This window comes from Dermochelys coriacea, chromosome 10 (assembly GCF_009764565.3).
Source record: "Dermochelys coriacea isolate rDerCor1 chromosome 10, rDerCor1.pri.v4, whole genome shotgun sequence".
NCBI lineage: Eukaryota > Metazoa > Chordata > Testudines > Dermochelyidae > Dermochelys > Dermochelys coriacea.
The window spans coordinates 42232640-42255611 of NC_050077.1; the positions used below are offsets into that span (position 1 = coordinate 42232640).

Below are 22972 nucleotides of genomic sequence, written 5' to 3' on the forward strand. Positions count from 1 at the left end.
TGTGACACTCTGTATTTTTAGGTCTGATTTTTTAAGCAAGTAGTTTTCAAATTAGATGAAACTTGGGTTGAGGGTACATAGGACAAATCAGACTCCTGAAAGGGGTCAGTAGACTGGAAAGGTTGAGAGCCACTGATCTTATTGACTTCAGTGTATATGTGGGTTCACCTGAGCCTGTGGGAGGGTGAGCGTACATGTGAAACATTGTGCACGTGCATGGGTGGGATGGTGGGAGTTAACTGCATGTGCAGCACATACCCAACCAACCCGTACAAACCTCTATGGGCCAAACTAATCCATGGCAGAACTCCAGTGTTGTCAATGAAATTACACCAGGGATGAACTGGCCCATTGCGGGAGAAGGCTAAGATTTTGACATCTGTTATTCCCGTGAGTGAATCTCTGCCCAGGGTGCATGTTTTGGTCCCATAGCCCTGTGCAGCAACAATCTGGCCTGAGCAGAGCGTTTGTGTGTGTGTCTGCGTGTGTTCACAGTGAGGAGAAAGCTCTTGTCATTCGCCGTTCAGTAGCTCCTGCGTGTGGGGGAGGGGGAAGGGAAGGTTCAAACTTCATTATCAGTTTTCAAATTCATTTCTGCACATGCATGGGAAAATAAATGAGTAACGCTGAGAGCCGAGCCTCCCTGCTGAGCAGTGACCCTGGCGGGAACAGAGGTGTCTTCTTCCTGGGCGCTGATTGGAATTGCACAGCCTCTTCGTTCCCCACCCCTCCATCGTGCTTTCCTCCTGCTCACTGCTGCAAAAGGAGTGTCATTTTCTCCATTACCCCAGCCTCTCCAGACCCGCTGGCGATGAATGTCCCACCCAAGGTGAACTGAGTGTGCAGGCTGGGATCTTTGAAGAGCTGTGTCCCTGGGAAGTCCCAGCCCCAGGGCTTAAGGACATGACCTGGCAACCAGGGGCTAAAAGGGTCCTATACAGCTGTGCGGTGTGCTGCCCAACTGTAACCTGCTCTTGCCCCAACCAGCCTGCTTGAATGTGCTGTTCTGATCACAGGCTGTGTTGGAGGGCGGGTGTGGGCGGCTCAAGGGCTTGCACAGAGATATCAGCAGGTGCCATGATCCAGCAGCTCCAGAAGTTTCTTTCCATCCTGTGGAATTTTTGTTAAAATCCAGCCCCTCTTGTGGATAACTCCCCTCTCAGATCTGATCTTGCATCTGTCCTAGGGCTGCCTCCACACAGACACTCTGTGCTTAACTCATTCCAGGTTAGAGCCCCAGCTCCTCTGGGCATGGCAGCTCATGGCCCCGGCCCCTCCGGGCTTGCTGCATCAGTTATGAATGTAAAAAACATTGCTTGGTCCCTGGCACCTCTTTCATTACAATTTAAGCACTGGACACCCTCATCAGTGGAGGTGGGTCTCAGGACCTGCACTCACAATCTCCCTCTCTTTCCAGCTGCACTTGCCCTCACTCTCCCCACTCCCTCAGTCTCTCCTGCAATAGAGATGTCAACTCAATAAGGGCTCAGTCATATTTGGCTCTGGATGGGTGTCCCCTCCTTCCCAGCTCCCTGATCCTTTTGTGTTCAAAGGGGCCATAACACCTGCCAGGATTGGGCCTTAGCTTTACACCAGACCTCACAGACTCTGCTCTGTGAAAATTTATTGACCAAACCTGGAGTTCTTCTGTGCTGTGCTCCTGATTAGGCTAGGATCAGGTCCGTTGGACCCATCTGTCACAGTGCTTGGATCAGGAGTCAGCCAGGAGACGAAATCATGCAAATGAGCTCTTTGAATGGCTTTCCCGCCCCTCACACATGTTGGTGCATAGGGATGTTTAGTCTGGTGCCGCAATGCACCATCCTTGCTGGGGCATACCTCATGGGGGAGCACCCGTAAGAGCAGGCGAGCCATGCATTGCATCTCCACTGTGTTATGCACCCAGATCAACCCCTAAGGGTATGTCCACACTGCATTGGATAGGGAGCCTCCCAGCCCAGGTTGACAGCAGGGCTTGTGCTAGCGCACTATAAATAGCTGTATGAACACTGCAGCTTTGGGCTCACATGCCAAGGGGTGAGGGTGGGCTTGATGGCCTGAGCTCCAGCCAAAGCTGCAATGCCAACGCATCATCTACATGGCTGTTTTCAGTGCACTAGCCTGAGCCCCACTAACTCAAGTATGTCAACCCAGGCTGGGAGGCTTACTGCCAGGTGCAGGGTGACTGTACCTTTAGGATGCATCTACATAGCAAAAGCCCCCCCCCCTCCTCCACTTAAAATAGCCATGCAGACACCTTGGTTGGAGCTGGAGCTTGGCGCTGAAGCCTGTGTACATGGTTATGGTTAGTGCCATAGTGCAAGCCCAAGTCTGTAGACCCAGACTCTGAGACTCAGTCCCATGGGGTTTTGTTTGCTGTATAGACTACGGGTGAAAAGCGGCACAACTCCCATTGACTTCAGTGGGGCCAGGATTTCCCCCCCTTAGCATACAGACTGCCTTGTGGGGGTTAAACATACCCATTCCCCCACCACAGGGTATGTTCCTCTGGTTTGCAGTCTGGCAGCAAAGAGCAGCCATTTCCATTTCAGCAATCTGGTAACTGACACCTCCCTGTCACAGTCCAGCAATGGGATTGTCTGAAATACATCCTCACTTGATAAACAGCCTAGAGCAGCAGCAGGGTGGCTGATGGTCACGGCTTGACTGTGCCTGGACCCTGCATGGAGAGTGGAAAAACGTACACCAAGTTTTCAGCCCATTTCTGGGGGGGGGTGGGGGGGGGGATTGTAATAGAACAGGAGATAAGGACCCTAATTCTGCTTACACCACTGTTAATCAGGAGTAACTCCATTGGAGTCACTGGTGTTGAGTGCAGGATCAGGCCCAGATTGTTCTCAATATTTCAGTGTGATATATAGCTCCTGAAAACCCTCCTGCTGCAGTATAAAAACAGAGCCAGGGCTGAGCCATAAAAATCTGATCCCTATCTGAACTCCGGTGTTTAGAGGAGCTGAGAACCAGGATATTCGGTGAAGAGTATTTGCAACATGTGGCTTTGGATCCAAATGCAGCCATCAAATGCTCCAAAAGTTGAGTGGATATATCTGGGGATTAGGTTTAGTCCTATCTTTAATAAGAAATCAAAGTTGCATTACTACAGCATCCCAGAATCACCTGGGCATTGCTATGGAAAGGACATACAGCACAGACTAAGGCCCTGCCTCTGCAAACAACGCAACACCTGCTTTGCTTTACACACCCGAATAGTCCTGGGAAAGTCAGTGGGAGTCCTTGTCTGTGTGTGAAGTTAAGCATGTGCAAAAGTATTGGCAGGATCAGTGTCTAATGTGACAAATTGCACTTATCTTGGTTCAAATGAAAGGTGGGGACTGGAGAAGAGTGAAGAGCAAACTTTGACAACGACCCTAAAGACACTTGGCATAGACCCCTGCAAAGTGAAACAGATGGGCTACACAACTTCTGTGTTGCTATCTCCCCTGATTTTATTGCAAGTGTTCCAATGTTTGTTTATTTTCTTAAAGCCCCAGCTCCTGGAGTCCTGTGATATATGAGAATCTGTTGTATTTGCAGGAGGGTTTAAAGTAAGATCTAGCCCTCATGATTGCAGAGAAATGTTAATGGTGTGAACTCTAAAAGCTCAAAACCCAGAAACCAATTAAAAAGAACGCAAAAATTATTTTTTTAAAAATTCTGTGATTTTTTTTAAGCCTTTCTCGTGATTTTTTGTGGGGCCCAGGTCATGATTTTTGAATGTCTGGGGGTTGGCAATACAGTATCAAATCTAATTCTAATCTTGGATCATAGAAAATGCAACAAAGATGCAATGAAGACATTCCATTTGGTGGATTCAGTGACCTGAGCTATGCCCTTGTAGAATGTAAATTCACCAGAGCCCCCTTGTTAGGGCCATGGCTTTGTATGTCATGGCTACTGAACTTTGCTTTTAATCCATTCTCATAGAATATATACTGCCCTCAAAGCACTGCAATATTTCACTCACTAAATGTACTGAGCCTGAATCTCCTCCCTCTTAAACCAATGCAGCTCCACAGAGTTCGTCCTGGGTTTACATGAGTGTGACTGACAGCAGAATCAGGCCAACAGTCACTGGAAGCACATAAGCAATTATCAAGGCTGATTCCCCACTCTGGCACTTTGAGTGCAGAAGGTGGGAGGCCCGCAAGGATTCTAAAAATTAATACTGGCCACTCCAGGCTGTAGTAAACCTCCAAGGTTACAGCTTCTCTCTGACCTTGGATAGGTAGATGCTGCCATAACCCAAATGCAAAAAAAAAAAAAAAAAAACAAACACCATTTTGAGAACCCAGAAAGGCACACCTGGGAATTCCTTCCTGTGGGGTATCCTCAAGCCCTTTCACTGCCCCCCCCAGGAAGAGCTGAGAAAGAAAAACAAAGGAAATCAGCTGTTGCCACCAGCTAATTAAACAACAACATGTGCACAAACCTCTTAGAGCACAAAAATCCAATCCTCTTCTTTAAAAAGGTAACTTTTATTAAAAACAAAAAGAAAGAAAATACATCTGGAACTTAGGCTTTTTGCTAGATCAAAAATTAAGGATCAAGATAACTCTCAAGTTCAGCTTAAAGGTTACAAGCAAAACAAAAGCACCTGGGGTTAGCACAGAGGAGTCCACAAGCCATAAAGAAATAAAAGAAATAACCCTAATCACATCTTCCTAGACCTTCCCTGACTTACTTACATACATTCATCCATCCATCCATCTCTGGGGTTTCAGATAAGCAATCTCTAGGTATGATCTGATGATTTTTCATACCTGACTTAAAGCTTCCTACATCATCATTCAACCCAGTTCCTGCTTTGGTCTCCTCTCTCTGGAGAACAACAAAAAACAGGCAGAGGGAAAGTTTTTTCGCAATTTAAAAAAGTTCTAGTCCTCCCATTGGCTCTTTTGGTCAGGTGCCCATTCCCTTCTTTTTACCTATAGGCTTTTTTTTAACCCTTTACAGGTAAGGCAAGTAGAGAACAGGTACCAAGAGGGATTTTATAGCTAACTGGCTGGCTGGGTGTCCATAAAAGGAATTTCTCCCCCCATCCCTCCCCCCACTTTCATTTATCACAGCAATAATGCTCAGGGTAGGAAATAAATATTTATCTCAAGAGTTTGTGGGAAAGCATTTTGGCTTATTCTAAGTGGACTTCATGACAACTGTCTGTGTGTGTGTGTGTGTATCCATGTATATACATTGAGTTAACTGAACAGAGAAAATGGAAATCAAAGTTTCTTTGACGATCTGAAGACTGATCTCTGTGGGTCAAGGGAGAGCTTGGTGGAGAGTGGGGAAGGCCAGGAGTGATAGGGGAGCAGTTCTTCCTATGTGCAGAGACCTTTCTTGCTGATTCCCTGAGAAATGTGTCCAGGTCTATGATATTATAGCTGTCACATAGAGCCACAGCAAGGAGCAATGGAGTCAATTGGTTTTAAAAGTGTTCGGCACCCAAGGGCTTTGAGTGAGCTGTGCAGGTAAGGAAATAGACAGGAAACTAAGGTGACCCATCCTGGGAGAAAAAGATTCCCAATTAGATCCTTCCCTTCTAATAAACTAGTGTTGCCTTCCAGGGCTTACTGGGAAAAGCAGACTTGAAGAAGATGAACTGAGATTTAAATGCACCCAATTTTCTTCAGAGAGATTCAGATAATCCCTAAATGAGTCTTTTTGGGTTGAACGTGGGGGTGTCACTAATCTCTGCACATGTCACTGAGCTCCAAGCAAATTCAAGAGCACAAGCGAGGGAACTGAGCAGACGACTGCAGGAGAGAGGCTGAGCAAAATGGGCCTGCCGAAATAGGACCTGGACGCAGCCTTCATCCACAACTTATAACGCAGTCAAAAGAAACAGTGTCTCTCTAACAGATCCTCTCTGAGGAGCTCTCCGCCCACTCTTCCTGCAGTGCATTTTCATTTTTGGAGCAGCTTCTGCATTTGTGGGTTCTGTCTTGGACCAGAACTATAGGTGTTTAAATGCTACTTGAAATACCGTGCATGTGTTAGTCACAGCCCCACTGATGGCAGGAAATACCAGGAAGCTTGAGATGTCCAGTGCAGTTTTCAGGTAAAGTTCATACAAGGATAGACATTTTGGGGTGCAGAATGGACCCACTGAACCTTTTGGCTCCCCCATCACTAGTAAAACTGTAGGCAAGGTGGGGCAGGGAGTCTTTAATGCTCTATTGAATCTGTTGAGAGAGGCTGGTAGGGCAGGAGCAGGGATGGGAGAACTGTGGGTTGAGTCACATAGGGACCTGGCTAGTGGGATGGCTCTGGAAACACAGGTCAGGGAGTGCCTGGTCTGTAGAGAGCAAAGGCAATTGAACCACAACTTAGATGACACTGAGATGAGGCAACTGTAGGAAAATGGAGTTCAGTCTAATTAGCAGAGTTCACCCTGTGAGCAAACAGCCCGGGTGTATCTAACTAGCAGTTGGGTCCCAGCAAGAGGCAGTGTGAAAGAGAAGAACCTCTGAGCTGCTGGTAGGCTGTGGTCATGATCCCACTTCAGGCTCCACAATTCCCTCAAATGACAGAACCAGGGCACAGGCCTTGCACTGGCACAGCAATTAGGCCCGGGTGCTGGCTGTCCTGCACAGGGCAAGAAGCTCAGAGAGGGAAGGGGGAGATTGTCTAAAGCTAAAATTACAAATGCTATTAACATTCAGAGTTGGCAATGAGAAAACACTCTAACATAGCACTCTGCTACTCATCCGCTCCCCCAGCTGCCCTCTCACCTTCTCAGTGAGGTTGAGACTGGCATTTAGCTTTTCCAGTGAATTCAAAGGAGCAAGATCAGGCCCTCTTTAATTTTCAGCATTGAGCTGAGCAAACAGGATATTGTTCTATCTGACTCAGCACTGAACAGCAGTGGGGACTGAGTACTAGTCAATGGCACAACAAGAACACTCACCTTCCTGAACAGCCTGGCTGCAGTTTGTATCTGTGGCTGCAGCAGATAACCTCAGCATTGCTAACTCAAATCTCTTAGAGGATCGGCTGCTGTGGGGGCTCCAAGGAAAGATGTAGCCAGAGGAGAAAGATCTGGAACCCTGTCATTCCTAGGACTGTCTCAGAAATGCACTGCTAGTCTGAGGAACCATCTTTAAATTCATGGTCTGATAGCTCAGAGGATAGCAGACATACAAGAACATGCCAGCAGAAATCTGTAATTTGCATAGCGATGATACAAGGCATATGAGCCTAGCTCTGGGAGGTTGAGATAGGTTTAAATTCACATAATTCTGATTAGCATCTTACTTTTAATCCCACTTCAGTACCAGCATTATTTTTAACTATCTCAGCAATTGCTAGACTAGACAATCCATGTATTTCTGCATTTGAAAGCAGCTTGGAACCCTCACTTTCAAATTCTATAAAGCAACAACCTCCTACTACTAATGTCAGACCTGAAGAGGGTGGGGAAAGCAAGAAGGTCATTGGAACTATATGATTTTATGGTGTGTTACCTCTTAACCTGCTTTAGTTAGAAACTCTTTGGTAAAACCAGTAAATGCTCGCCAACCCTGGCTTGGGCCAGCAATCAGAAAGAAAGGAGCTTGACCCCTGTGCATGCATTTTATTTCCACTAGTCTTTAGTGAGGGATGCAGCAGGATGTGATAGGTATGCAGAGTGCCCTCTGAACTGCATTCTCATAAACGGGAGACAACAATCAGTCACTCTTCTCCCTGCAGCTCCTCACATTGGGAGGATCCAGCCTGGCTTTCTTTGAATGTTAGTGGATAACTCTCTGCTCCCCAGTCTGTGTGCTCTCTAGTTCGTATTTTCTTCTGCCAGTTTATACCATAAGTAACTGGGTAGATGGTCAATCCGTGGATGCAGCACACGGCCATCTCCAAACATTTGCTTTGTTTCATTGGAGCTGAGCAACTGTTGTAAATTTTATGGCTCTGGTACCTTCATCCAGCACTTGGCTGGCAATTACTGTTCAATGCAGGAGGTTCTCCAACTAGATGAGGGCTTGGTCTGAGCTGGTCTGGGGGTGGGCAGCTCTTTAAACAGCCACAGAGCTAGAACAGTGCTCATTAGGGTAGCCAAGTGCCTGGTTTTTGACCAGAAAGTCTGATCAAAAAGGGGACCTGACAGTGTCCACTCAGATCTACTGACCGGACACTCATGTTCAGTTACTGAGGGCAGGAGAGGTGCTGGATTATCACCTGCGCCAGCCCCTATTCAGGTGGGGCTACTCCTACCTGTGCTGGGTGGCTGCAGCTCCCAGCCCTGGCTCCACAGGTGAGTCTCTCCTCATCTGGGCGGGAATTGGGAAGGGGAAAACAGCAAGCGACATGGGGGAGGGAGAAGAGGAGTGAATGGGGGCGGGGCCTCAGGGGAAGAGACAGGGCAGGGTAGTGCTTTGGGGGGAATAGGTAAGGCAGGAGTGGTTCCGACACTCCTGTTGGATTGTCTGGTTTTTAAATACTACCAAGTTGGCAACCCTAGCTCCTCTGCAAGTAGGATCAGCAGCCTGCTGTGGCAGAGGGGCATGGGGATGTCCCCATGTATTTGCTTCTGATTTACTCCCACCTGTGCTGCATAGAAATGCTCCCCCATAGCCAGTTGGGAATAGGTAGCCACCAAAGAAGCCACTAGACTGCTCCTCTAGTCAGCTAAGAGAAGATGCTGTAGAGCTGCACTGACTACAGCATTCTGCCATCCCCCTGCCTCTGTGTTTGCAGCATTCCCATTCCTTGCTGAGCAGAGGGTCAGGTCTGGATCTGTCACCTGCCAGGGTGAGCCACGGGACTTTCTCTAGGTCTAGAGTGGCATAGGGATGAATGATGCACGTAGGAGAGCCCTGAGTATAGACATGCAGCTGCCCACTGCCTTGAGTGCCACACAGCTGCCATCCCAGATGTCCCTTCCCCACTACTCCCCATGGGATATGTCATGGAAATGACTACACAGCTGCCCCATAACCTTGCAGTGGTGTCTGTCCATATTAAACTGACAAAGTTCTCTCTTATACCCATGAGACAATTGGAGCACGTAGGAGCCCCGCAAGACACTGTGCAACTCAAAGCTTTCCTGGCTTAGCATGGGGTCCAGGGCCTAGTAGATCTGGTGGAAAAGGTTTTGCCAGACCCGTTGGGTTTCAGCAAAGACAATGTTATGAATATTGGGTTTCTTTGATGCAATAGTATTCTTGGTACCCATGATGTGAGAGGAAGGATGGTCTTGTTTAAGGTACTAGATTGAGACTGAAGAGAACTAATTCATTTCCTGGGCTCTGCCACATATTTCATGTGTGACCTTGGGCATGTCACTTAATCTATTTGCATCTGTGAAATGGGGAGAATAATACTGTCCTTTTCTCCCACTTTTTGTGTTATCTTTTTAGAATGTAAACTCCTTAGGGTGAGGCCTGTCTCTCACTATGTTTTTGCATGCCATCTTGCACAATTCCCCATGTCCGATCTTGGCTCCACTCCTGAACTTTTGAGCGAGTGTTGTTTATTCATGGTTCCAGTTCCACTGAAGGCCTTTTTCTCCCACAGCGCTGCCCATGTCCCATCAAATGAGCCCTTGTGTCCCCGTTAAGTGATGCTGTGGAAATGCAAATCTACAAGCAAAACTATAGCCAAATTAGATTGGTGGATGTCTGCAGTGCAATAGAGCTGTGGAAAAGGCCAGCACAAATTTGGTCTCTGGTGGCCACGCATCACGAAGTAGGGAAACTGAGGGGAACATGCTTAACTGCTGAATAAAAGAGGGTGTGGGAGGGGTTGTTATGTGAGTGGAAAGTGGGGACAAACTGTATTGCAGCTTTTGCTAAATAGCTTAGCTAATCTCTGGCTGTATCTGTCTGTCTTGTCTAGTTAGGCTGTATGCCCTTCAGGACAGGGCCTGTGTTCTATTCTGTTTGTACAGTGGGGCCCTAATCGTGGTTGGGGCTATTAGCTGCTAAAGGAATGCACATAAGTAATAATGAGGGTAATGGACTCTCCTGGGCCATTTGATTCCAGTGGAGCTATGCTGATTTACACCAGCACAGGGGCTGGAATATCGCATTCCCATCTGGGCACCTCATAACTAGAAGGACTTTGGCAAACTAGAGGGAGTTCAGCAAAAAACAGAACTGATCAGGGGGCTGGAGTAATTGACTTCTATGAGAAGATTCAAACCTCTAACTATTCACAGCTTGGCGAAGACCTGCCTAGGAAATGGAACGGGATAACGCAGCGTGGTTCAAGGTGATGTAAGTAGGAGGAATGGAATGGAAGAGAAAACCAGGCTGAATAAGAGGCTGAATATCAGGCTCTGTCAAGGTTCCTTCACTGAACTCTAGGGTACAAATGTGGGGACCTGCATGAAAGACCCCCTAAGCTTTTTATTACCAGTTTAGGTTTAAAACTTCCTCAAGGTACAAACTTTGCCTTGTCCTTGAACCCTATGCTGCCATCACCAAGCGTGTTAAACAAAGAACAGGGAAAGAGCCCACATGGAGACATCTTCCCCCAAAAATATCCCCCAAGCCCTACACTCCCTGTCCTGGGGAAGGCTTGATAAAAATCCTCACCAATTTGCATAGGTGAACACAGACCCAAACCCTTGGATCTTAAGAACAATGAAAAAGCAATCAGGTTCTTAAAAGAAGAATTTTAATCAAAGAAAAAGTAAAAGAATCACCTCTGTAAAATCAGGATGGTAAATACCTTACAGGGTAATCAGATTCAAAACATAGAGAATCCCTCTAGGCAAAACCTTAAGTTACAAAAAGACACAAAAACAGGAATATACATTCCATTCAGCACTTAAACAAAAGGAAATCTAACACATTTCTAGCTAGATTACTTATTAACTTGAGTTATGAAGAGCATTCCTGATCTGTTCCCGGCAAAAGCATCACACAGGCAGACAGACCCTTTGTTTCCCTCCCCCTCCAGCTTTGAAAAAATCTTGTTTCCTCATTGGTCATTTTGGTCAGGTGCCAGTTAGGTTATCTTAGCTTCTTAACCCTTTACAGGTGAAAGGGTTTTGCCTCTGGCCAGGAGGGATTTTATAATTCTGTATACAGAAAGGTGGTTACCCTTCCCTTTATATTTATGACAGGCTCTGTGCTTGGTTCAGTTGTGATCTAATGGATCTAACACACGACTAGGTCTCAGGAGGTCTGGCTTCTGTTCCTGGCTCTGCCGCTGGCCAGTTGGGTGACCTTGAGCATGTCACTTTACCTCTCTGTGGCTTAGTTTCCCTTCCAACCCTTTGTCTGTCTTGACTGTTTAGGTTGTGAGCTTTTTGGGGCAGGACTGTATCTTACTGAGTTTTTGTACAGCACCTAGCATAATGGGACCCTGATCTTGGTTGGAGTCTGTAGATGCCACTGTAATACACATTGTTGTTGTTATTTATTATTGCATTTGCTAAGCAAGGTAAAGGGATAGCTTCGTGGTTTGAGCATTGGCCTGCTAAACCCAGGGTTGTGAGTTCAATCCTTGAGGGGGCCATTTAGGGAAAAAGGGGGAAAAACTGGGGATTGGTCATGCTTTGAGCAGGGGGTTGGACTAGATGACCTCCTGAGGTCCCTTCCAACCCTGATTATTCTATGATTATTGATTTGTATTACCATAGCACCTAGGAGGCCCGGCATGGCCTAGACCCCATTGTGCAAATGCGGAACAAACAGTCCCTGCTCCAAATTCCTGACAATCCAAGTATAAGACAAGAGAGAACAGCTAGGGAGTACAAGGGAATAGTGAGACGATACTGGTCAGTGTTAATGTGGAATAGTCTCCCAAGCTTGTAATGTTTAAACCGTGCAAAACTCTGTTACATGTGTAATAGGACACAGGCCTGCCCTGGGAGGGAGAAGGGCTACCTGACCTTGCTTGTGGAGAAATGTAGTGATTCTGTGATATCGAGTACCAGGGAGAAGGAGGGTGAGCCTGGGGCAGATATAAATGCCCCTGGAGATGTGAAGAGGAGCAAGTTAGTATACTAGCCTTCTGCCTCTGGAGATCTGGGTTCTAGTTCTGTATGGGCCATTCAGAAGTGAAACAGTGTTTAGTCTCATTCTGATTCAAAAGCCAGCACTAAATTCACAACAGTTGGCACCCTGGAGGTGCACTGGTGGAGCTGTGTGAGGGGCTCAGGACTGGCAATGCAGGGGCTGTTGCCATGGGAGGACTCAGGTGCACTGAGTTTTCTGTAGGAAGTTGGCATGATGCCTATTGGTAATTGTGCTCTGCCACAGCTAGACAGAACTGTTAGTTTCTTCTCAGGATTGGATTACGACTGAGATAACGGGGTGCTCCAGGTCAGAGCTGAGCTGTATTGACAGAACCAGGAGAGGGTGCGTGAAGGACTGCAATGCAGGGGCAGAGACGGGATTTGTGGGTGCTGCACATCAGGACTGAAGAGTATTGGCCAAGCCATGTGGTTGCCCATTACTGGATCAGTTGGGAATGCAAACTGAGATGGCTTGACAGAGCTGTGTGGGACGCACGGCTATAAGCCTCTTGCTTTCCTGAGTGCTAGTGGCTGCCAGAACTCAACATCATTATTCCAAAGCCTAGAAGAGCCCATGAACTGAGAGTGGAAAGTCTCAAGTCAGCTCTGACCTCCTCCACCATTAATAGACAAGGTGATGGGCTGCCCTTAGATGTGATGTGCACAGCAGCCTAACAGTACTCCAAGCAAACCTCCCCAAATGCCTCCCCTGGCCCATTATTTTCATCAGCTGCTCAGTCTGAGGTCATTGCTGATCTAACCAAATGGAGCAAAAGGTCATTCCCAAGTGACCAGCGTGGGCCTTCCGTGCTCATTCCTATTGGGGGCCCATCCAAGTGAAGGTAATGGCAAACAGGCAGGCGGTGGGTGTGTGAGGGCAAGTGAAGCTCAGCCATGTATCTGTTCTGAGGACATGTAAAGGGGGCTTTGGTCTCCTGGGTGGTCCCTGACACTGCCTGAGGTTCTGGGTGTTAACCTGGCAGGAATGGGCGTGTTTGTTCTTCAGTCAGGTGAACTCTTGGCACTGAGCTGTTAGCGTTCATTTGGCAAGAGCTGAGTAACCCTGCGTTGGTTGCCCCTAAACTGAAAATGAAAACGAACAGTTTAAGCCTGAGAACACAGAACAGAAGAGGTTGGATCTGGTCCGGTTGGGCAGGGGAATCTAATGTGGGAACAGGGGAGGGATTTTAATGGCAGGAGTATTGGTGAGAGCTTCTGTCTCTGAACTTTCAGCTGGGAATCCACCCCGAGCCCTCTGGACATGAGATCCTGGCTGTCAGTACCCCACCCAGCCGCTGGGAGGCACGATGGAGTGGGGGAGGTATCTGCTGGGAGCTCAGGATAGGGCTGACTGCGCACAGAGCACATGTAGGGAGGAGAGGTGGAAACCAGCAGAAGGGCAGTATGGTGGCTGGGGAGCACCAGGCAGCTGGGAGAGAGCTAGGTGGGTGAAGTGGAAGGGAGAGGATCCTGGATCACCGAGAATATGTGTTTCGGGTTCCTCTGTGCAACTGACTGAGGAGAAGTCACGCTTACTGTGCTAAGGGTTAAAACAAGCCATTTCTGGGAAGTGTGGGAATGGCCTCTGAGCTCCTCTAGCTCGTTGGCCTCTGCATCACCTGGCTCTGCCTGACACGCAGGTCAGTGTGAAGGAGGCAGGTGTAGCCACCATCTGAGATTTGCTCTGACGTGCACAGGCCTCTGCAGTGAGATGACTGGAGGCAGCAGAGGTGCCCTTCGGCGTTGTGTCCCGGTAATGTCTTGCCTTTGCTTGTCTCTTTCTTGCTGCACAGTACAAACAAGTGGAGCAATACATGTCCTTCCACAAGCTCCCCGCCGACATGCGCCAGCGGATCCATGACTATTATGAGCACCGCTACCAGGGCAAGATGTTTGATGAGGACAGCATCCTGGGAGAACTGAGTGAGCCCCTGCGTGAGGTAATGAGGGGTGCCCTGTGTGTTCATTGGGGGGCTGAGTGGGACCAGGGCTCCTCTCAGCTCCACAGTGGTGGAGCTCATGGTGTGCAACGGCAGAGGCTGATACTGCACCAGCTGGCACGGGGGATGTCACGGGATATGTGGGGTGGCAGTGGGGGAGAAGAAGCAGAGCGATAGGGCCTGACTGTAGCAGCAGCTGACCTAGAGGGAAGTCTGTCATTCCCTGGCCTCTGTCTGCCCATAATCCATTGCCATTGAGCAGAACAGTGCAGTCCTGGATTCCCCAGTGTCAGCCCAGCAGCCAGGACGGCACGTCTTGAGTCTATTAACCAGTGCAGTGCAGGGGATTAGAGCTGGTGAGAACATTTCTGACTCAATGAAATTGTCAAACGACACTGTTTTGTGGAAGCCAAAACCTTTTGCAGGCACATGCTGGTTCCAGAGAAGTTGGCATTGGGAAGGTTTTCTGGCTGAGAGAGATTCTCATGTTTCATGGGTCAGTGGTTACAGCCCCAGTCTGGGATATAGGATGCTCAAGTTCTAGTCCCTGCTCTACCTGATTCAGAGTGATCTAGGGTGAAACACTCTGTTCTGAATCAGTTAGAGCAGGGACCTGGGTCTGATGCTCATTGCCCCATCCTCACTCCTTTGTCTGACCCAGGATACAGAACTGGAAGTCGTTGCTTGCCCAGTCCCTATCTTCCTCTGGCGCTAGACATCTAAAAAAGAGGAGGAAACAAGGCACAAAGGGAAAAGAGCCCATGTGATGGAATACCCCTGTGACTTTGAGTGGTTCTGCTGCTGGAGAGACCCCCAAATGTACCTCTATTATGCCCTATGCATGGGTGTTGCATTACCAGACTAGCTCTTTGCAGATGAAGGAGCCATGCTAAAGCCAATGATCTGGCACCCAGAGTCATTCACAAGTTCATATGCCAAAGCAACAGAATTTCCCTGGACAGCCTGCCAGCCACCCATGGTTTATTGCCCAGCACATGGACAGCCCCCCCCCCCACTGCCAATGCCCAAGTGGGAGTGGGCTGGAGGGGAGAGAAGAGCCTTTCTCACTAACACAAGGGAGCCTCAAAAAGGAAATTGCAACAAGAAGGAAGAATCAGATTCCTTCTGGGAGTGGGTTTGGTAGATGACCTGCCTCAATTTCGCTTCACATTGTTTTCTGAGTCTGAATTAAAGTGGCCCCGAGCAGCACAGTGCAGTGAAAAGCACTGTCATATCCTAAGAGGGTGTGATGCACTGGAATACACACAGGACGTATATTTTATGACAAAGGTACAATCACATTGTATTTTCTTCATCTGAGGCACTCAAACCAAAGAGGTCACAGCCAACCTGGGACACACTAACTGGTGGGTACCTATCCTGCCCACCTTCTCCACACATAAAGCCCCCACTTGTCCATGATATTTCCTTTTCCGACTGGCTGGGTACATCTGCCCAGTTTTTAGCATCTTGGAAGCAGGCCAGGACAATGCAGGACATAAGGCTGCCAAGGCGAGTTATAGCATTTTCCCAGGAATGAGCCCTCTAGCTGCTTCATGTGCATTTCACTGGTGCCACCCACAATGTGCATGGCTGCCAAAGACTGGCCTGTGGGGGAGATGGCTGTCGGGTCCCAGGTTAGAAAGAGAGAGAGAGCATGTCGTGAATTCGAGCAATAAGACTGGTCTCCCAGCTTTAGTAAATATGGCTGCATTGAATGGCCATCCAGGCCCTCCCAGAGTGCTGTTCCAACAGGCACTGGATTTGTGTCCATCCTATGGTGGATCTTTTGGGAGAATAGTATCTTGGTTGGGGATTTGGAGGGGATCACTATAGGTTATTTCACCTAACTGAAGCGTTTCTCTCAGTACGTGTCTCTGTCTCTTCCCCCGACCCCTCCAGGAAATCATAAACTTCAACTGCCGGAAGCTGGTGGCATCCATGCCGCTGTTTGCCAATGCAGATCCCAACTTTGTGACATCCATGCTGACCAAACTGCGGTTTGAGGTGTTCCAGCCGGGGGATTACATCATCCGGGAGGGCACCATTGGCAAGAAAATGTACTTCATCCAGCACGGCGTGGTGAGCGTGCTTACCAAAGGCAACAAGGAGACTAAACTGGCAGATGGCTCCTATTTTGGAGGTGAGAGTCAGTGACCCACCCAACTGTGCTGCTTGGGCAACAAGACCCATGGCTGTTCCCCAGGCAGTCCTCGTCTGGTTCATGTTAGTGCTTGTCATAGACAGGGGGCCAGCACCAGACAGAATTGGAGCCTCAGTCACCTTGTCTGTCTGTTTCCACCTGAGGACTCTTGTCTTACACTTAAATTGTGAGCTCTGTGGGTCAGGGCCTGTCTTTTTGTTCAGTGTTAGGGCAGCGCATAGCACAGCGGGGTCCTGACCCATGACTGGAGCTCCATGGCATAGAAGAACAATAATGAGATCAGCATCAAGGAGGGGGAAAGCTTTGTTAATGCCCTTTGTTAATGGTCATTTCCTCCTTGCTCCTAGTGCGTTAACAGATCTGCCAAACACAGGCCCTTCCTTATACAGTTACTTTTGCCTGGTCCCTCCTGCTGTCAGGCACTGTATTGTAGTTTTGGACAGGGATCAGGCTGCATGGTGTTAGGTGCTGTACAAACATGGGGCAAAACAGCAGTCCCTTGACAGAACTCGCTATTTAAATCTGACACAGGTCACCAGGGGAGCGGGGCACGCAACAGCAGTGAGACAAGTGGGAGCAGTACGATAAACAGTGGGATGGGATTTCATTGCCTGCCTGCAGGCTGTGGGGCTGGTGACTGCAATGTTCTCACTTCTAGGGCTCTGCAAAGCTTTCACCCAGAAACCCCAAACCAAGCAGACGTCACATGGGAGCAACTTCCAGCACAAAAATTAAACCTGCCGAAGCTGAGTGGACCCGGGGAGGATGGGCAGAGTGTGCCCCTCTTCTCCACCTCCTAAGCCCCATGGCCTGCTCTCCACAACCAAAGGATTCCCCTCCATCTATAACAGACCTTTGGACCCCCACCCCCGCAGGCCCCAAATTCACTAAAGAACCCCCTTTGTCCTACCAGGCTCCAGGATATTTGCATGACTGTGCAAACCCAGGCCAGTGGGATCCATTAGCTGGGCTCCAATCCCATGTGGAGTTTCTGGTTCACATGGATCTGAAATAGCAAAGTGAAACTTGTTGGTTTCATCATGAAACAGCTGAGCTCTTGTAGCTCCTCCCTTTCCAGCTATGAGGCCCCCTTTCTCCCTCTAGCAGGCCATGGGGTCCCTTCACTCTTCTCAAATGAGCACCCCACACAGTCCCCAGGACCCACATGCAGCCCAGCTTTCTCTTGCCATGGTTAGTTGGCTCTCTCCCCACATTCCAGATCTTCAGAGGGTGGCTGGCTGACTTATGAAGGGCTAAAATGGAGGAGACCCCTGCTGACCTTGAGCCCTGTTTGGAATGGGCAATGGGTTCCGAGTAATCTGCACTCACCCCCAGAAATTCCTTTGGCTGGATTCCCTGATTGGGGGCGGGGGGAAGGAAGGATATTAGCTGCGACATCAACAAAGCCTGGCTATCTTCCTGCACCCGCTATACCCAGAGGTTGGTGGGAACAGGAGAGCACTACACTGAATCTAGTGGTACCCTTGCTCTCAGAGGGGCAGGGTCACATTGTCTGGACCCATCTAATTTGCTAGAGGAGAATGGCTTTCCTCCTGGTGGCAGGATCCATCAGAACCATCTCCCATTGGTGCCAGCTCTTTTTAAAAGCAGATTTTAAAAATTATAGCATCAGTCAGAGTTATTACACTGCAGATCCAAATGGAGCATTGGGGAAAGGCATCGTCCAATTACTTACACGCACAATGTGTGATGCAGCCATAAAGTTGAAACCAGCAAAGAGCTTTGTGTGTTCTCTGACAGCCTAAGAATGCTTATGCGAAGTTTAATTGCTTTAACCTTCATAATAAAGGAGTTCCACTTGGTGAGCTTATCCTGTCAGTTAATAAGATCGTAGCAGATCCACCAATAACTCGTAAGTTTCTTTGCTTGCACAGCGTCAGCATGGAGGATCGCTGAACCTCCTGATGCTGAGTCACAGGTCAAATCAGAGACCTGACTGCAAATCTAGGGAGCGTTAGCTTCAGCGAGACGTGGAGTGACCTTCCACTCCCAGTGGGCCAGAAAAAGTGTGAGAAAGACAGTTCCTCCATTCTGAATGCACAAGTGATACCTATGATAAGCCACAATTACAGAACTTGCTGGCTAATTAGATCAGCTGAATCCCTGAGGTGCCATATTGTACAGCAGTTACTGCAATTGAGCCCTCTGGTATTTTGTTTGGTAAATGTTATTGCATAGTGGAACATTTATATCGTTAATGTGGAGGCAGGGATGTCGCTTAGTGACATGAGCTGCTTTTGTTTGGAGGCAGCGATGGTCCCTTCCTCGCTCTCCCACTCCCGGGGTTCTCAGGCTGTGTCTTCATTCCAGAAATCTGCCTGTTGACCCGTGGCCGGCGCACGGCAAGCGTGCGAGCTGACACTTACTGCCGCCTCTACTCCCTCTCAGTGGACAACTTCAACGAGGTGTTGGAAGAGTATCCCATGATGAGAAGGGCTTTTGAAACAGTGGCGCTGGACAGGCTGGATAGAATTGGTGAGTAGAGAGTATGAGGCAATGCTTCATTACCCATGTCCATGGGCTCCTTTCAGTGGCTGTTTCCAAGTGGGGGAAACCACACCCTGCCCTACCTTCTTCCACAGTCTCTTTTTCAAATGAGTAAATCCTTCTCCACCTCATCACCTTCAGCTCCACTTCCAAGCAGGTAACTTCACCCCCCACATACCTCCATTTCCATTGTCTCCATTTCCAAATAGCCTCTGTGGAGCACATCCTGCCAACTGTGTGATATTGTGCAGGAACTCCATATGATATAGTGTAATAGCCACCATGGTCTGGGACGTGAGACCCAAGAAATGGGGCTTAAGCCAGATTTTGGTTGATAGTTGACATTGTGCAAATGCCAGGGGCTTCCCACTACTAAAAGAAATGGGCCAGAATCTGACATCCTTATTCTGCTAGCAATCCCATGGATTTCAATAAGTCTTTGTGCGGAATAAGATAGTACTCAGCATAAATCTGGCCCAGAGTTTGCAGGGACACCAGCTAGGGTATAATTACATGGACTAGCATTATTCGTTTTTACAGCAAAAACTGATCACCAGCTGGGATTAGGAAGAGCCACACCCCTGTGATATACTATGGCACAGTGGGGTGTGCACATGCCGGTGCTAGGCCTTGGACTATTGCCACAGAAAACAAGACTAGCAGAACAGACAGGATATGTTCTGAGGAGGGCAGGGGACCAGGATGTTTGCTGATCCAAAGAAAGATCCCACTATTGCAAAGTGATCTGCAGAACATAAAAGTTAAGCCTTATATGCTAATTAGCCCAATTATGAATGTATTTGCTAAGATTAGATGCCTGATTAAACAAAGATATGGGAACATCTACAGAACAAAGCCAAGGTCCAGCATTGGTTTCTGTAGGTGTACTAAGCTGGGAGTATGGCAAAATACTGAACCCGAACAGGTGAAAGGAGCCATAACTAAGGCTGGTACGCCCCAAGTTATTGTATAGATTTCCCCCAACAGAGTTGGCAGCTCCATTGTGCTGGGTGCTGGACAGACACATAGGAGGTGGGAGTGTCTGCTCTGAAAAGTGGACAATCTAAATAGACAAGACAAAGGGAGGGAGAAAGGAAGGGTTATTCCCTGTTTCTTGCTGGAGAGCTGGGCACAGGGAGATTAAGTGATTTCCCCAAGGTCAAACAGGTTGGCTGTGACAAAGCTGGAACTGAATCTTCTGGAGCCCCAGTCCAGTGCCGTAACCCCTAAATTGCCCTTTGTTAATTAGACCTCTCTTAAAAACGTGTGCTTGTTTTCACCAATTCCTAGAATCAAAAAGGCTAGTGCAGTTCTGGGCAATGCTCTGGGTGGGCATGGAAGAGCTGGCAGGGGGCTCTGGGCCTGGCCACACCAAGAGGCATTCATTCAGTTCCGGACATCGAGCTCCCAGAACGATATTGCAAATTGGAGGGACTGACTCTGGAGGAAAGAGTAAGAGCTAAATATGTGCAGCTTGGCTAAGCACTGGCTTATTAGGCCCTAATGTAAGTGGTGGTAGGTTTGTCACTTGGGACACTTGAATCTAGACTGAACAAAGCGCAAGAAAATGTGCTGTAAGGAGCAGTCCTGTCTTGTCCCCAGGGGATGGACCAGATGGGAGCTAGCAGGGCTTTCCCATTTCTAGTTCTGCAGAGTTTCTGAAAAGAAATTCCTTGTGATGGGAACTTACCCTGCCATTCAGCCTTGCAAAAGCAAAGCTCCCTGGTGCATGCATGCATGTGTGAGCAGCCTGTGCTGTGGTGCCAAGCTCCATACCCATCTGCTGCATCTCTCTGAGTAGGCAATAAAACTGCTGAAATCTCTCTCTCAGCAAAGCAGAGGAGAAAGTACATGTGAGCCCAGAGCACATGGTTCCTAGCTGTGTAGACAGCAGTGCCTCCTCTAATAAGGAGCTGTAACATACTAACTGTGATGTCCCCATCTAGTAGCAGACGCACACAGAGAATAAGAACCCACTACTGCTACTAGCTAGCAGAGCTGCTTTATTAACTGAAGTGGGAGAGGCCTGGGCTGAAGGTCCTGGGTTCCATCCCTGTTGATGAACCATGGTGGAGGGGGTTGTTACATACTTTTGATGAGGACCATACATAACGAGGGAGAAATAGAGTAGCAGCGGAAGGAGCTTGGTGTAGCCCTGACGTGATGTTCTGGTCCAGGTTCCAGCTGACCTCATGGAACCCACGTTTGCCACTACTCTTCTGTTTTAGGCCCCACCTCTGACAGCCTGTTCTTTGCAGTGTGAAGCCCAGGAGGCGGCACGGGACTTGTGGAACCATGGAGCCGGGTGCAGACCCAGTGAGACCAGAGGCAGGGGCAGCGCTGATGGCGCCAGTCAGACCAATTTCCAATGACAATGCTTCAATAAAACACCACATAGAGCCATTGTTTCCGCACCTTGCAAACGTCACCCAGATGGCTGCTAGGGAGGGTGGATCAAATGAGAAACTGCTGAATAGAAGAAATATTAATGGTGTTTGAAAGTATCAGTCATGCCAGATACTCAGGGGTGAATTCCAGTGTAGGTGGATGTGGAGGTTCCCAAGTCATGTGGGAGCATCCCACCCAAACAGTGGCAGCATTCAGGGACTCAGTCATGATCTACACATCAGCCACGTCCAGCCATCATAGAATCATAGAAGATTAGCGTTGGAAGAGACCTCAGGAGGTCATCTAGTCCAACCCCCTGCTCAAAGCAGGACCAACCCCAACTAAATCATCCCAGCCAGGGCTCTGTCAAGTCAAGCCTTAAAAACCTCTAAGGATGGAGATTCCACCACCTCCCTATGTAACCCATTCCAGTGCTTCACCACCCTCCTAGTGAAATAGTGTTTCCGAATATCCAAACTAGACCTCCCCCACTGCAACTTGAGACCATTGCTTCTTGTTCTGTCATCTGACACCACTGAGAACGGCCGAGCTCCATCCTCTTTGGAATCTCCATTCAGGTAGTTGAAGGCTGCTATCAAATCCCCCCTCGCTCATCTCTTCTGCAAACTAAACAAGCCCAGTTCCCTCAGGCTCTCCTCGTAAGTCATGTGCCCCAGCCCCCTGATCATTTTTGTTGCCCTCTGCTGGACTCTCTCCAATTTGTCCACATCCTTTCTGTGGGTGGGGACCAAAACTGGATGTAATACTCCAGATGTGGCCTCACCAGTGCTAAATAGAGGGGAATAATCACTTCCCTCGATCTGCTGGCAGTGCTCCTACTAATGCATCCCAATACGCTATTAGCCTTCTTGACAACAAGGGAACACTGTTGACTCCTATCCAGCTTCTCGTCCACTGTAATCCCCAGGTCCTTAGCCAGTCAGTCCCCAGCCTGTAGCAGTGCATGGGGTTCTTCCATCCTAAGTGCAGGACTCTGTACTTGTCCTTGTTGAACCTCATCAGATTTCTTTTGGCCCAATCCTCCAATTTGTCTAGGTCACTCTGGACCCTATGCCTACCTTCCAGCATATCTACCTCTCCCCCCAGCTTAGTATCATCTGCAAGCTTGCTGAGGGTGCAATCCATCCCATCATCCAGATCATTAATGAAGATGTTGAAAAAAACCGGCCCCAGGGCTGACCCCTGGGGCATGCCATTTGATACCAGCTGCCAACTAGACATCGAGCCATTGATCACTACCTGTTGAGCCCGATGATCTAGCCAGCTTTCTGTCCACCTTATGTCCATTCATCCAATCCATACTTTTTTTACTTGCTGGCAAGAATACTGTGGGAGACTGTATCAAAAGCTTTGCTAAAGTCAAGATATATCAATACACCACTTTCCCCATATCCACAGAGCCAGTTATCTCATCATAGAAGGCAATCAGGTTGGTCAGGAATGACTTGTCCTTGGTGAATCCATGTTGACTGTTCCCAATCACCTTTCTCTCCTCCAAGTGCTTCAAAATGGATTCCTTGAGGACCTGCTCCATGATTTTACTGAGGACTGAAGTGAGGCTGACCAGTTTGTAGTTCCCCCATTCTCCTTCTTCCCTTTTTTAAGGATGGGCACTATATTTGCCTTTTTCCAATCGTCCGGGACAGGGCCGGCCCACAACATTTTGGCATCTGAGGCGGGAAGCTCAAATGATGCCCTCATGCCCACCTGCTTGGGCCAAAACTTTGAAAGGTCTCAATTCTGCCTTCTTCCTGTTCTACTCCTCTCATGGTACTGCCCTGCTACTTACCCCAATAAAGGAGAAAATAAACTTAAAATGCCTTGTTCAAAAATTTTAAGTAACACTTTCAAACGCCTGAACAGCAAATGTAACTTTTCTTGTCTGCATAGTAAACACTGGCATTTTTATCTGTTTGAATAATCAAACTGATGCTGTCTGTGCTTTCTTGATTGAAGAGATTTGAACTG

The 22972-nt window shown here is 48.3% G+C and overlaps 1 protein-coding gene and 1 long non-coding RNA gene across 5 annotated transcripts in view; one reads left to right on the forward strand and one right to left on the reverse strand.

Moving 5' to 3' along the window:
* Nucleotides 1–22972, forward strand: part of HCN4 (hyperpolarization activated cyclic nucleotide gated potassium channel 4) — a 148586-nt gene that overhangs the window by 96997 nt on the left and 28617 nt on the right. For 2 of the 4 annotated variants that reach the window (XM_038420844.2, XM_043493868.1), the window contains exons 5-7: nt 13777–13923; nt 15826–16066; nt 18419–18583. In XM_038420844.2, coding sequence (XP_038276772.1) covers nt 13777–13923; nt 15826–16066; nt 18419–18583 — 553 coding nt within the window. Of the gene's footprint in view, nt 1–13776; nt 13924–15825; nt 16067–18418; nt 18584–20823; nt 21079–22972 lie in introns of those variants that run through there. The other 2 variants (XM_038420847.2, XM_043493869.1) reach the window with 2 other exon arrangements.
* On the reverse strand, nt 21269–22802 carry LOC122456108. Its single transcript, XR_006274779.1, has 3 exons — nt 22649–22802; nt 21878–21879; nt 21269–21302 (listed from the first exon to the last, which is right to left on the reverse strand). It is a non-coding gene; the product is annotated as an uncharacterized LOC122456108 (long non-coding RNA).